The 15716-nt window shown below is 41.9% G+C and overlaps 1 protein-coding gene across 2 annotated transcripts in view; it reads right to left on the bottom strand.

Moving 5' to 3' along the window:
• The window catches only part of LOC139382468 (roundabout homolog 2-like), a 60941-nt gene extending 58581 nt beyond the window's left edge, over positions 1-2360 (bottom strand). For both annotated transcript variants that reach the window (XM_071126533.1, XM_071126534.1), the window contains exon 1: positions 1944-2360. In XM_071126533.1, coding sequence (XP_070982634.1) covers positions 1944-2022 — 79 coding nt within the window. In that variant the 5' untranslated portion in view covers positions 2023-2360. The remainder of the gene's footprint in view (positions 1-1943) is intronic.
• Between the last annotated feature and the right edge of the window lie 13356 nt (positions 2361-15716).

Raw genomic sequence — 15716 nt, 5'->3', positions numbered from 1 at the left:
CCCGCTTGCGGAGCACTACTGTTCCGCAGTACAGCAAGTGATGTAGCTTGGTAGAGGATGGCAGCGTTGATAATGCGTTCTGTGGGAGTGGTTGCTGAACTCTCACTCCAAAATGTATTGACCAACAGTAACCAATTTAGTTCGCTCCCTTCTAAACCCAACAGATAAATTAAACAATTAAAGCGCTGGGGAAAGAAATATTGTAACCTTAGAATTGTGATTTGAAGAGCTTGAGAAATGCAAGCATGGGTGAGGAAAAGTTGCAAACAAAGCAGAGAAGATTGCTTGTAAGTAACCAGGTTTCCATCCAACCTTTTTGTGTGAGTAAAGTACATGTCGGACCAAAATAATTACTACAAGCCTGAGTGGGCTCCCGGGTGGCACAGCGGTCTAAGGCACTGCATCTAAGTGCTAGAGGCGTGACTACAGACCCTGGTTTGATTCCAGGCTGTATCACAACCGGCCGTGATTGAGAGTCCCATAGGGCGGCGCACAATTGGCCCAGTGTCGTTAGGGTTTGGCCGGGGTAGGACGTCATTCTAAATAAGAATTTGTTCTTAACTGACTTGCCTGGTTAAAAAAAATTAAATACCGCATTTACTTTGATGCAGCCTCCGCAGAAGTCAGAGCATTCATACTTCTTGTACTTTGCTGAGCTGTTGTCAAGGAAGTGAGTTTGTGTTATACAGGACCTCCCGTCCCCACCTACCGTCACCCAATCATGTCAATGTGTTGTTACAAAATCCGGAACGGAGCTCAATTTGGTCGCCACAAGCCTTCGGAGGATGCACAATTGCGTCACACCCTCCGTACTATATTACAAGAGCAAGGATAAATTAGCTTTAAAGCGCATGTGCCAAAACCTGATGGAGACCCATCTAACTTATTTGTTATTCTGTACATGGGAATTTAACGGCAAAATGTATTTTTATGTGCACTACGTCATCACACACAGCCTTTTATCTGCAACAAGTCAATTTGATGGAAACATCTCTGCTGGGAAAATGTTATTTTTGGCTTGCAATAACTTTAGATTAGTTTTAGTTTACAAATTTAACATTTTGTCTAATTACTGTTTTCCTCTCAATATGTTTAGGACTTTACAATATATTGAAAATCTAAAAATTAAAAAGTATTTTGACTCATGAAAAATAACTCACAATAATGTTTTAAAATCAAATGTGATTCCATACACTCCACACTACAGAGCTATGTTTTGGATAAAAGCAGTGTAATACAGTGATTTGCATAACCTTGTGATGCATATCCTTGTGATATAGCCTTTTAAAATGATAAATATAATGTAAAACAAAAATAAAGAGAAATCAACAGCTTGCATTACTTTTCATTGAATATTAATCCCAATCAAAACATTGTTCCTTAGCCTAGCCTACAGGTAACTGCCAAAATAAAGGAAACATCAACATAGTGTCTTAATAGGGTGCTGGGACATCACAAGCCGCCAGAACAATGCGCCTTGGCATAGATTCTACAAGTGTCTGGAACTCTATTGGAGGGATGCAAAAACATTCAGCCACAATAAATTCCATAATTTGGTGTTTTGTTGATGATGTTGGAAAACACTGCTTCAAGGGCCACTCCAGAATCTTCCATAAGTGTTCAATTGGGTTGAGATCTGGTCACACACACACACTAAACCCCCCTATGCTCCTTTGAGAACCTGTTTCAGATCTCTTCTAGCCATGGTAGACAAAATAATGGGCAACTGGGCATTTTTATACACGACCCTAAGCATGCTGGGATGTTAATTGCTTAATTAACTCAAGAACCAAACCTGTGTGGAAGCACCTACTTTCAATGTATCTTGTAAACCTAGTTTACGCAAGTGTTTCCTTTATTTTGGCAGTTACATGTACTTGATGCATCGGCTACACGTAAAAGTTGAAAAGATGGAATAGTTCATATTGTAGTTTCTCTCTTACCCAAGGCGGTACAGATGATTGATACCGCCAATAGCAAGACATGCGTGGTATGTGTCTCCATATTCTTGTAGTTGGTCATTTTTGCGTTGTGACAGGTCGGTCTATGTCCAAACTGGTTTTCAACCCTCAGTCACATTCAGTATCCAAATGTATCAAAGGTAAACAATTACAGTGCTTACTACAAGCTCAGCTGATGTTTTTTCTAACGGTTAAAATGACCACACAGAACTTCTTTGAAAACAGCTCTCCGGATCCCGTGGCAATTTTGCCCGAAGAAATACATCGCCGCATCACTTCGCCCCGCACATTATGCACGCAAAATCATAATGAAATCATATTGTAGCGAAACGTCCTCAGCAAAACAAGACATCGATACGTAAATATATTGATCTATAAAATATAAACAAGACAGCTTCGTCGGAGAAGTTGCGCTCCCGCTCGCATCTCTGTATGTGTGCCTGGAATAACAGACCACCACTTTACGAATGGCACATGCTGAATCAACTGCGTACACAGCTCTCAGCTACAAATGCGAGGATGTATTCTTAAAGAGACAGGAGCGACATCTGTGCAGGCTCTGACCTTGCTACGCATGGCTAGATGACCGTGAGATGATTCACAACCTAAAGGTCTGTGTTTCGGCCATGTCAATCTTTACAGTAATTGCAGGTGTCAGTTTCCCCAACTCATATGGGCCTAACATCGTACGGCAAAGCAATTATAGGTAATTCAATAAACATAATCCTAGCCTGTTAATTGGCTGAAATGATTAATGTAATGTGTTGCCTTTAAGTAGCCTAACACAAATTGATGAAAACTACATTGTTATTGACCAACAGAACTGTAATCAAGGGGATAATGATGAGGATTATTATGGTTGTGACTTTAATAATTTACTAAGTTATCTCTGCTTCTCCTCCTGTTGAAGAGAATTCTAATCATAATGATGATGATAAAGGATAATGATATTCTGCTGCTGCTACAGTACTGCTGATGATGATGAAGATAGCCTTCCACTGTGATCCACAGTCCAGAGCAGCTCAGCCCTTTAACACTGTCTGCCACCGAGCCTCCACAGCCCCCAGATTCCATAGTGATTTATTAAACAGATGCCGGTTCACACCCACTCCTCCTCTCTCTCATTGATCTGCAATCTGCCTCTCGCACAGCCTCTGGTGCCTGTACTCTCTGGGGAGAAGGACACCCTGCTCCCCAGGGCAGGCTCCATTTCTCTGCCTCCACCCCAGCCTCTGTGTGCCCCTGCCCCCTGCCCTCTCAATGCATTGTCTCCATGTCTCTTACTGAGAGCCCAACATGATGGAGAGTGCTCATGGACTACCAGGCGCCTACTCTCCCTTTGTCCCCCTGAATTGGGCTGGAAATTGGGCAACAGAAGTGGTCCAGACGCCTGTCCCGGCCACAACAGCATTAACCCCCAGCTCCAATGGAAGCGTGGACCGTATCAAAGTCTACAAAGCTAAACAGAGCAAATGGAAACATCTCATCAGGAATCTTAGTGGCATCATTGGGTGTCAGTCAATATTTAAACAACAACAAATGGCAATAGTGGACACTGTCTCTTCAGGTGTTGGAGGTTATCCATGCACTCATGCCCAATTCTTAGGGATTTCACTCATGATGCAGTCAAAATAAATACATGACTTTTTGTGCCTTTGTATATAATGTATATCATGTACAGTGCCTTGCGAAAGTATTCGGCCCCCTTGAACTTTGCGACCTTTTGCCACATTTCAGGCTTCAAACATAAAGATATAAAACTGTATTTTTTTGTGAAGAATCAACAACAAGTGGGACACAATCATGAAGTGGAACGACATTTATTGGATATTTCAAACTTTTTTAACAAATCAAAAACTGAAAAATTGGGCGTGCAAAATTATTCAGCCCCTTTACTTTCAGTGCAGCAAACTCTCTCCAGAAGTTCAGTGAGGATCTCTGAATGATCCAACGTTGACCTAAATGACTAATGATGATAAATACAATCCACCTGTGTGTAATCAAGTCTCCATATAAATGCACCTGCACTGTGATAGTCTCAGTGGTCCGTTAAAAGCGCAGAGAGCATCATGAAGAACAAGGAACACACCAGGCAGGTCCGAGATACTGTTGTGAAGAAGTTTAAAGCCGGATTTGGATACAAAAAGATTTCCCAAGCTTTAAACATCCCAAGGAGCACTGTGCAAGCGTTAATATTGAAATGGAAGGAGTATCAGACCACTGCAAATCTACCAAGACCTGGCCGTCCCTCTAAACTTTCAGCTCATACAAGGAGAAGACTGATCAGAGATGCAGCCAAGAGGCCCATGATCACTCTGGATGAACTGCAGAGATCTACAGCTGAGGTGGGAGACTCTGTCCATAGGACAACAATCAGTCGTATATTGCACAAATCTGGCCTTTATGGAAGAGTGGCAAGAAGAAAGCCATTTCTTAAAGATATCCATAAAAAGTGTTGTTTAAAGTTTGCCACAAGCCACCTGGGAGACACACCAAACATGTGGAAGAAGGTGCTCTGGTCAGATGAAACCAAAATTGAACTTTTTGGCAACAATGCAAAACGTTATGTTTGGCGTAAAAGCAACACAGCTCATCACCCTGAACACACCATCCCCACTGTCAAACATGGTGGTGGCAGCATCATGGTTTGGGCCTGCTTTTCTTCAGCAGGGACAGGGAAGATGGTTAAAATTGATGGGAAGATGGATGGAGCCAAATACAGGACCATTCTGGAAGAAAACCTGATGGAGTCTGCAAAAGACCTGAGACTGGGACGAAGATTTGTCTTCCAACAAGACAATGATCCAAAACATAAAGCAAAATCTACAATGGAATGGTTCAAAAATAAACATATCCAGGTGTTAGAATGGCCAAGTCAAAGTCCAGACCTGAATCCAATCGAGAATCTGTGGAAAGAACTGAAAACTGCTGTTCACAAATGCTCTCCATCCAACCTCACTGAGCTCGAGTTGTTTTGCAAGGAGGAATGGGAAAAAATTTCAGTCTCTCGATGTGCAAAACTGATAGAGACATACCCCAAGCGACTTACAGCTGTAATCGCAGCAAAAGGTGGCGCTACAAAGTATTAACTTAAGGGGGCTGAATAATTTTGCACGCCTCATTTTTCAGTTTTTGATTTGTTAAAAAAGTTTGAAATATCCAATAAATGTCGTTCCGCTTCATGATTGTGTCCCACTTGTTGTTGATTCTTCACAAAAAAATACAGTTTTATATCTTTATGTTTGAAGCCTGAAATGTGGCAAAAGGTCGCAAAGTTCAAGCGGGCAGAATACTTTCGCAAGGCACTGTATATAAATGTTTATATTTATGTATTTTTACCTGAGAGCAGTTGTTGTTTTCTTGGAATTCAGCCATGTGCATTTAGGTAGAGGCCATTGATGTATTTTCGATTTATGATAAAATAATGTTGTTAATTGTAATATCCAATGGTCCCAAGCTATGTTTAAAGTCAATTGATCCCTCTGCATGGGGTAGAGTATGTGGATGGTGGGGAAAGTGTGGCGGGGTACAGGTTAGTGAGTTTGACTCCGGTAAAGAATTTTAGATTCAGCTGTCCACCCTGAGACCTGATCTCACGTCTCTCAGATCATCGTCTGGCTCCATACCATAACCTGGAAACCCAATCCAGAGACAAGACTCTACAGACAACTACATTTTCCCTTTTACACAAACTCTTCAGTATATCCCCCCCAAAAAGATGGCGCAGACAGAGATGGTCGCCTCACTTCAAGTTCTTACGAAACTATGCAGTAATTCACTTTTTAATGTATTATTTCTTACATTGTTAGCCCAGAAAATCTCAAGTGTTATTACATATAGCCAGGAATAATTATTTGATATAAGAGCTACATCAACTTAAGAACATTACGACCAGGAATACGACTTTCCCGAAGCGGATCCTTTGTTCGGACCTCCACCCTGGACTTTGGATCTTATCCCAGAGGCCGACCCAAAACAACGTTGTTGCCACAGGAGAGGCAGACGGAGCGGCCTCCTGGTCCGACTTAGAAGGCGAGCACAACATCCACCGCTTCTTAGTATATTAGTCGCTATTGTCCAGTCTCTAGACAACACGGTGGACGAAATTAGGGCACAAGTTGCCTTCCAGAGAAACATCAGAGATTGTAACATTCTCTGTTTCACGGAAACATGGCTCACTCGGGATATGTTGTCAGAGTCGGTACATCCACCGGATTTCTTCATGTGTCGCACCAACAGAAATAAACATCTCTCTGGTAAGAAGAAGGGCGGGGGTGTATGCCTCATGATTAACGACTCATGGTGTAATCATAACAACTTACAGGAACTCAAGTCCTTTCGTTCACCTGACCTAGAATTCCTTACAATCAAATGCTGACCTCATTCCTTACAATCAAATGCTGACCTCATTACCTCCCAAGAGAATTCTCTTTGATTATAGTCACAGCCGTGTATATCCCCCCCCCCCCCCCCCCCCAAAGCAGATCCCTCGACGGCCCTGAAAGAACTTCACTGGACTCTATGTAAACTGAAAACCATATATCCTGAGGCTGCATTTATTGTAGCTGGAGATTTTAACAAAGCTAATTTGAGAACAAGGCTACCTAAATTCTACAAGCACATTGATTGTAGTACCCGCTCAAGCAAAGAACTAGACCACTGATACTCTAACTTCCGTGATGCATACAAGGCCCTCCCCCGCCCTCCCTTCGGAAAATCTGACCATGCCTCTATCTTGTTGCTCCTCTCCTATAGGCAGAAATTAAAACAGGAAGCGCCAGTGCTTAGGTCTATCCAATGCTGGTCTGACCAATCGGATACCACGCTTCAAGATTGCTTCGATCACGTGGACTGACAACAACATTGACGTATGCACTGACTAGGTGAGTGAGTTTTTTAGGAAGTGCATTGGAGATGTTGGACCCACTGTGACAGTTAAAACCTTCCCTAACCAGAAACCGTAGATTGATGGTTTAGCAAAACTGAAACTGAAAACACGAACCGCCGCATTTAATCATGGCAAGGCGACTGGAAACATGACCGAATCCAAAAAGTGTAGTTATTCCCTCCGCAAGGCAATCAAACAAGCAAGCGTCAGTATAGAGACAAAGTAGAGTCGCAATTGAACGACTCAAACACAAGACGTATGTGGCAGGGTCTTCAGACAATCACAGATTACAAAAAGAAAACCAGCCCCGTTGCGGACATCGATGTCTTGCTCCCAGACATATTAAACAACTTCTTTTCCCGCTTTGAGGACAATACAGTGCCACCGACACGGGCCGCTACCAAAGTCTGCAGGCTCTCCTTCTCCATGGCCGACGTGAGTAAAATGTTAACCCTCGCAGCGCTGCCGGCCCAGACGGCATCCCTAGCCGCGTCCTCAGAGCATGCGCAGACCAGCTGGCTGGTGTGTTTACGGACATATTCAATCAATCCCTATCCCAGTCTGCTGTTCCCACATGCTTCAAGATGGCCACCATTGTTCCTGTTCCCAAGAAACCTAAGGTAACTGAACTAAATGACTATCGCCCCATAGCACTCACTTCTGTCATCATGAAGAACTTTGAGAGACTAGTCAAAGATCATATCGCCTCCACCCTACCTGAAACCCTAGACCCACTCCAATTTGCTTAATGCCCCAATAGGCCACAGATTCTGCAATCGCCATCACACTGCACACTGCCCTATCCCATCTGGACAAGAGGAATAACTATGTATGAATGCTGTTCATTGACTACAGCTCAGCATTGAACACCATAGTACCCTCTAAACTCATCATTAAGCTTGAGACCCTGGGTCTTGACCCCGCCCTGTGCAACTGGGTCTGAACTTTCTGATGGGCCGCCCCCAGGTGGTGAAGGTAGGAAACAACATCTCCACGCCGCTGATCCTCAACACTGGGGCACCACAAGGGTGTATTCTCAGTCATCTCCTGTACTCCCTGTCCACCCATGACTGCGTGGTCATGCACGCCTCCAACTCAATCATCAAGTTTGCAGATGACACTACAGTGGTAGGTTTTATTACCAACAACGACGAGACACCCTACAGGGAGGAGGTGAAGGCCCTTGGAGTGTGGTGCCAGGAAAATAACCTCTCACTCAACGTCAACAAAACAAAGGAGATGATTGTGAACTTCAGGAAACAGCAGAGGGAGCACCCCCCTATCCACATCGACGGGAGAGTAGTGGAGAAGGTAGAAAGTTTTATGCTCCTCGGCGTACACATCTCTGACAAACTAAAAGGGTCCACCCACACAGACAGCGTGGTGAAGAAGGTATAACAGCGCCTCTTCAACCTCAAGAGGCTGAAGAAATTTGGCTTGTCATCTAAAACACTCACAAACTTTTACAGATGCACAATTGAGAGCATCCTGTCGGGCTGTATCACTGCCTGGTACGGCAACTGCGCTGCCTTCAACCGCAAGGCTCTCCAGAGGGTAGTATGGTTTGCACAACATATCACTGGGGGCAAATTACCTGCCCTCCAGGACACCTACAGCACCCGATGTCACATGAAGGCCAAAAAGATCATCAAGGACAACAACCAGCCGAGCCACTGCCTGTTCACCCCGCTATCATCCAGAAGGCAAGGTCAGTATAGGTGCATCAAAGCTGGGACCGAGAGACTGAAAAACAGCTTCTATCTCAAGGCCATCAGACTGTTCAACAGCCATCAATAACATAGAGAGGCTGCTGCCAACATACTGACTCAAATCACTGGCCACTTTAATACATGGATTTAATAAAGGTATCACTAGTCACTTTAAATAATGCCACTTGAATAATGTTTACATATCCTACATTACTCAACTCATATAACTCAACTTGTTGTTCAGGGGTGGCAGATAGCCTAGTGGTTAGAGTGTTGGGCCTTGCCTATTCATCTTGCCTATGCTTCATGGCCATCGCACATCCATATATTTATATTCTTATTCCATCCCCTTACATTGTGTGTATAAGGTAGTCGTTGTGAATTTGTTAGATTACTTGTTAGATATTACTGCACTGTCGGAACTAGAAGCACAAGCATTTCGCTACATTCGCATTAACATCTGCTAACCATGTGTATGTGACCAATACAATTTGATTTGCTCCAGAAATGTACAACTCTAATGACAAATTAAACACTACTCTCAACCGCACTACAACTCTAAATGTGGGCCTCTGATCATCGTTGGTTGTTCCCTGTGCAGTGTAGAAAGCTCCTTTAGGGATCCTAGTTTCTCTCTACCTGCCTCTCCTGGGCTCACTTCGTCACATACAGTACCTCCCTGTTTTTCTCCTCTCCCACAGAGAGGGTCCTTAGCTGTCAACCTCTGTGGTAACTGATCAGCCAGTCTCATTAGTCATTGGTGTAGACCCTTTGTCTTCCCCTGCCTGCCTGCCTGCCTGGCTGTGTGAGGGACCTTCAGTCAGCCTGGAGGACTCAGGCTACATCCCAAATGGCACCCTATGCCCTTTGTAGTGTCCTACTTTTGACCAGGACCCATAGGTCACTGATCAAATGCAGTGCGCTACTGTATATAGGTAACAGGGTGACATTTGGGACACAGCCTCAGCCTGGGGTTTATTTATAGACCTAGTGTCACTGCCATGCAGGGCCCTACGGCAGGCCATTTACATCCAATACAGTGCAGTGCTAAGGTAAGCAACTAACAATACAGCTGCATTTGGCGGCCAGCCCATCTTTTCTAATTTCAGGCCCTTCAATATAGACAACATGAACGTACACCCTCTTATCATGCCCTCAAACATCAGTGGCAAATTGTAGGTGAGTTGTACGTGTATTGAGCCACCCCGGAGGGAATGAGGTGGTTTGTATTACTAATTATTCTTTCTCATCAGTCTACCTGACCAGGAGTGCTGACTGCTATTGGATCTCCTCCACTAAGTGTTCATGAGCCAAGGAAAACACTTACTTGCTCTTTCTCTGGCACAACTGACTGCAAGTCTTTCTCTGCTATATAGAGTGCCTTAAGAAAGTATTCACAACCCTTGACTTCCTCCACAAGTGGGATTGAAATGGATTTAATTTATGTTTTCTGTCAATGAACTACACAAAATACCCTAATGTCAATTTTTTAAATATATTAATGGAAAATAAAACACTATCTTTAATAAGTATTCAGCCCCCTGAATCAATACATGTTATAATCACTTTTGGCAGCGATTACAGCTGTGAGTCTCTAAGTGCTTTGCACACCTAGATTGTACAATATTTGCCCATTATTCTTTAAAAAAATATTCAAGCTGTCAAGTTGGTCGTTGATCATTGCTAGACAGCCATTTTCAAGTCTTGCCATAGATTTTCAAGCCGATTTAAATCAAAACTGTAACTATGCCACTCAGGAACATTCAATGCCGTCTTGGTAAGCAACTCCAGTGTATATTTGGCCTTGTGTTTTCGGTAATTGTCCTGCTGAAAGGTGAAAGAAGTTTTACTCTAGGATTTTTCTTGAGCTTAACTCTATTCCATTTCTTTTTATCCTAAAAACTCCATAGTTCCTGCTAATGACAAGCATACCCATAACGTGATGCAGCCACCACCATGCTTGAAAATATGAAGAGTGGTACTCAGTCATGTGTTGTGTTAGATTTTCCTCATGCAAATGTGTATTCAGGACCAAAAGTTTATTTATTTGCCAAATTTTTGGCAGTATTACTTTGCCTTATTGCAAAGAGTATGCATGTTTTGGAATATGTCTATTCTATACAGGCTTTCTTATTTTAAATCTGTCATTTATGTTAGCATTGTGGAGTAAATACAATGTTGTTGATCCATCTTCAGTTATCTCCTGTCGAAGCCATTAAACTCTGTAACTGTTTTAATATCACAATTGGCCTCATGGTCAGTCGTGGAAAAAGTACCCAATTGCCATACTTGAGTAAAAGTAAAGATATCTTAATGGAAAACGACTCAAATAAAAGTGAAAGTCACCCAGTAAAATACTACTTGAGTAAAAGTCTAAAAAGTAAAATAAATGTAATTACTAAAATATAGTAAATCAAAAGTAAATGTCAAAAGTATCAAAACTATCAAAAGTAAATGTATCAACACTTTCTATTTTCTTTTATTAAGCAAATCATATGGTACCATTTTCTTGTCTTTTTATTTATTTAGGACAGCCAGGGGCATGCTCCAACACTCACACTGTTAGTGAGTCCACCAGATCAGAGGCAGTAGGGATGATCTCTTGATAAGCATTCAAAATGCAACGAGTACTTTTGGGTGTCAGAGAAAATGTATGGAGTAAAAAGTACACTATTTTCTTTAGGAATGTAGTGAAGTAAAAGGAAACGTTGTCAAAAATATAAATCATAAAGTACAGATGCCCCCAAAAAACGACTTAAGTAGTACTTTCAAGTATTTTTACTTAAGTACTTTACACCACTGCTCATGGTGAAATCCCTGAGCGGTTTCCTTCCTCTCCAGCAAATGAGTTAGGAAGGGCGTCTGTATCTTTGTAGTGATTGGGTGTATTGATTGATACAAGTGTAATTATTAACACCACCATACTCAAAGGGATATTCAATATCTGTTTAAAAAAATGCTTTTTTTACACTTCTACCAATTTCTGCCCTTCTTCGCAAACAATTGGAAAACCCTCTGGTCTTTGTGGTTAAATCTGTGCTTGAAATTCACTGCTTGACTGAGGGACGTTACAGATAATTGTATGTGTGGGGTACAGAGATTGGATAGTCATTTAAAAGGCATGTTAAACACTTATCGCACACAGAGTCCATGCAACTTATTATGTGACTTGTTAAGTACATTTTTACTCCTGAACTTATTTATCTTTGCTATTGCAAAGGGGTTGAATACTTAGTGACTCAAGACATTTCAGCTTTTCATTTTTAATACATTTGTAAACATTTCTAGAAACATAAATCCACTTTGACATTATTGGTATTGTTTGTAGATCAGTGACACAAAATCTAAATGTAATACATTTTAAATTCAGGCTGTAACACCAAAATGTGGAAAAAGTCAAGGGGTGTGAATACTTTCTGAAGGCACTGTAGTTGTTCCAGCTTTGGGAGTCTTAAGTCTAAGTCTTGCTTGTATTAAAGATGCACTTTCAAACTTTTGTATAATTTCAGCCACTAGTTTTGAAAGTGGTGTTCAGGAGCCAAAACGGGTCCCCATATTTGTGTACTACGTCATCAAATTGTGTACTACATCATCTAATTGTGTACTACATCATCCATTTTGTGTGATATGTCACAAATTTTACAATATGTACAGTATGATGTGTGATTTTTGCAATTAATGTGATATGTTACGAATCCAACTTGTGCAATATGATACGAATTTGTTGTGCTTAAGATCCCGGAGTGTATTTTTAAGCAAGTGCATACACTCAGGTGTGATTGAATTGCAGCCTCAAACATAAGGGCTGTACTTGATTTTGCAGCCACAGTGCTGCAGGCAAGGCAGCTGAGGTTGTATAAGATTTTTTTTTTTGTCACATACACCACTTAGGTGCAGTGAAATGTGTAGTACAGTGCCTCTGGAGCTAATTATGGTTAAGTGCCTTGCTCAAAGGCACATCAACAGATTTTTCACCTTGTTGGCTCGGGTGTTCAAACCAGTGACCTTTCGGTTACTGGCCCAATGCTCTAACCGCTAGACTGCCTGCTGCCCCTAGAGAGAGAGATTGGATACATGGGGTTATAGTCGGTTATAGTCATTGTCATCATGTCCTTTCACACTGCTCAGATAGATAGACATATGTGCAACACGTCATACCATACAATGCCATATGGGGCTAGTCAGGCCCAAACATATTACAACAGTTGAGAAAGATGTAGAACAGGATAGGGAGCAGGAGGGAGGGAGAAGGAGGCAGGACACAGAGAGTAGTGGAGGGGAAATAAATCACTAGGATAACTCTCAAAGGATTTCTCTTACGAAGTATATATGGCTCATAGTGCCATCTACTGGCCACTCTGCCCACATGCAGTCCTCTCATGGTAAATTCAACACATTGCCTTGTCATGAAATGTGAATAAGTTTCATATTATATTGAACGGTCCTAAAACAGTGTATATGGTAGCTTAATACATTTACTTTATATTACAGTTTCCCTTATTACTGTGTAATTATAATTACATTAACAAGTTTTGGAATTACCCATTGTTGCGCCGTACTTCCATTGTATTTAGGGTTAGGTTTAGGGCTAAGGTTATGGCTAGGATAAGGGTTGTGGTTGATGCTAGGGTTATGGTTGAACCAGGATGTGGACATTAAGCTAGGGTTAGGGTTGTGGTTGAAGCTAAGGGGTTAGGGTTGAACCAGGATGTGGACATGAAGTCAGGGTTAGGGATGTTGTAACAATGGGTAACCCCACTAGTAATTGTCTAACCTGAACAGAGAGAGATATGTTATTTTTTCAGTGCTTTTTTATGAGCCATCAGCAAGATCAACTCACCTGCATTATTCCAGTCTACCACTAGAGATCACAATAACACAATGTTTGGGAACCTTTCCACTAAGGGTTATCATCACCAGATCAATGTTATAAAGGCTTGGTATAATGTTTCCATTGTATGAATAAAAAATATATATTATGTCATACATAAGTGGCAAAACAAAAACTGTAAACAGTCATGGACCTCAGTGCTGCATGCAACAAATATCTCAGACTTTAGAGGCCTGAGATGCACAGGAGGTTGGGGGCACCTCAATTGGAGAGGACGGGCTCATGGTAATAGCTGGAGCGAAATAGTTGGCATGGTATCCAATATATCAAACGGTTTCCATGTGTTTCATGCCATTCCATGTTCTAGCCATTATTATGAGTCGTCCTACCCTCAGCAGCCTCCACTGCTGAGATGATAGGATTATTTGAAAATAATATACACTACCGGTCAAAAGTTTTAGTTTTAGTTTTTACTATTATCTACATTGTAGAATAATAGTGAATACATCAAAACTATGAAATAACACACATGGAATCATCTAGTAAGCAAAAAAAGTGTTATAGGAATCTAAATATATTTGAGATTTTTAAATAGCCACCCTTTGCCTTGATGACAGCTTTGCACACTCTTGGCATTCTCTCAACTATCTTCGTGAGGTAGTCACCTGGAATGCACTTCAATTAACAGGTGTGCCTTCTTAAAAGTGAATTTATGGAATTTCTTTCCTTAATGCGTTTGAGCCAATCAGTTGTGTTGTGACAAGGTAGGGGTGGTATACAGAAGACAGCCCTATTTGGTAAAAGACCAAGTCCATATTATGGCAAGAACAGCTCAAATAAGCAAAGAGAAACAACAGTCCATCATTACTTTAAGACATGACAATCAGTCAACATGGAAAATTTCAAGAACTTTCAAGTGCAGTCGCAAAAACCATCAAGAGCTATGATGAAACTGGCTCTCATGAGGATCGCCATAGGAATGGAAGACCCAGAATTACCTCTGCTGCAGAGGATATGTTCATTAGAGTTACCAGCCTCAGAAACTGCAGCCCAAATAAATGCTTCACGGAGTTCAAGTAACAGACACATCTCAACATCAACCGTTTAGAGGAGACTGTGTGAATTAGGCCTTCATGGTCGAATTGCTGCAAGGAAACCACTACTAAAGGACACCAATAAGAGACTTGCTTGGACCAAGAAACACGATCAATGGACATTAGACTGGTGGAAATCTGTCCTTTGGTCTGGAGTCCAAATTGGAGATATTTGTTTCCAACCGCTGTGTCTTTGTGAGACGCGGTATGGGTGAACGGATGATCTCCACATGTGTATTTCCCACCGTAAAGCATGGAGGAGGAGGTGTTATGGTGTGGGGGTGCTTTGCTGGTGACACTGTCTGATTTATTTAGAATTCAAGGCACACTTATCCAGCATGGCTACCACAGTATTCTGCAACGATACGCCATCCCATCTGGTTTGGGCTTAGTGAGACTATCACTTGTTTTTCCACAGGACAATGACCCAACACATTTCCAGGCTGTGTAAGGGCTATTTGACCAAGAAGGAGAGTTATGGAGTGCTGCATCAGATGACCTGGCCTCCACAATCCCCCAACCTCAACCAAATTGAGATGGTTTGGGATGAGTCGGACCGCAGACTGAAGGAAAAGCAGCCAACAAGTGCTCAGCATATGTGGGAACTCCTTCAAGACTCTTGAAAAAGCATTCCATGTGAAGCTGTTTGAGAGAATACCAAGAGTGTGCAAAGCTGTCATCAAGGCAAAGGATGGCTACTTTGAAGAATTTCAAATATAAAATACATTTTGATTTGTTTAACAGTTTTCGGTTACTACATGATTCCATATGTGTTATTTCATCGTTTTGATGTCTTCACTGTATAAAATAGTCAAAATAAAGAAAAACCCTTGAATGAGTAGGTGTTCTAAAACTTTTGACCGGTAGTGTATACTGCACAAAAAAATAAAACGCAACAATTTCAAAGATTTTTACTGAGTTACAGTTCATATAAGGAAATCAGTCAATTGAAATAAATAAATTTGGCCCTAATCTATCGATTTCACATAAATGGGCAGGGGCGCAGCCATGGGTGGACCTTTGAGGGCATAGGCCCACCCAGTTGGCAGCTAAGCCCACCCACTGGGGAGCCAGGCCCAGCCAATCGGGAGGAGTTTTTCCCCACAAAAGGGATTTATTACAGACAGAAATACTCCTTAACATGGCTGCCCTCTCTGCATTTGAGATGTCTCTTTGGCTCTGGGGAATAGGGCTATAATAGATAGCTAACAGACAGATGTATGCTGCCGGTCC

Source organism: Oncorhynchus clarkii, chromosome 24 (genome assembly GCF_045791955.1).
Source record: "Oncorhynchus clarkii lewisi isolate Uvic-CL-2024 chromosome 24, UVic_Ocla_1.0, whole genome shotgun sequence".
NCBI classification, from domain to species: domain Eukaryota; kingdom Metazoa; phylum Chordata; class Actinopteri; order Salmoniformes; family Salmonidae; genus Oncorhynchus; species Oncorhynchus clarkii.
The sequence above is the reverse complement of the archived record's forward strand: the minus strand, read 5'-3'. Positions and strand labels throughout refer to the sequence as shown.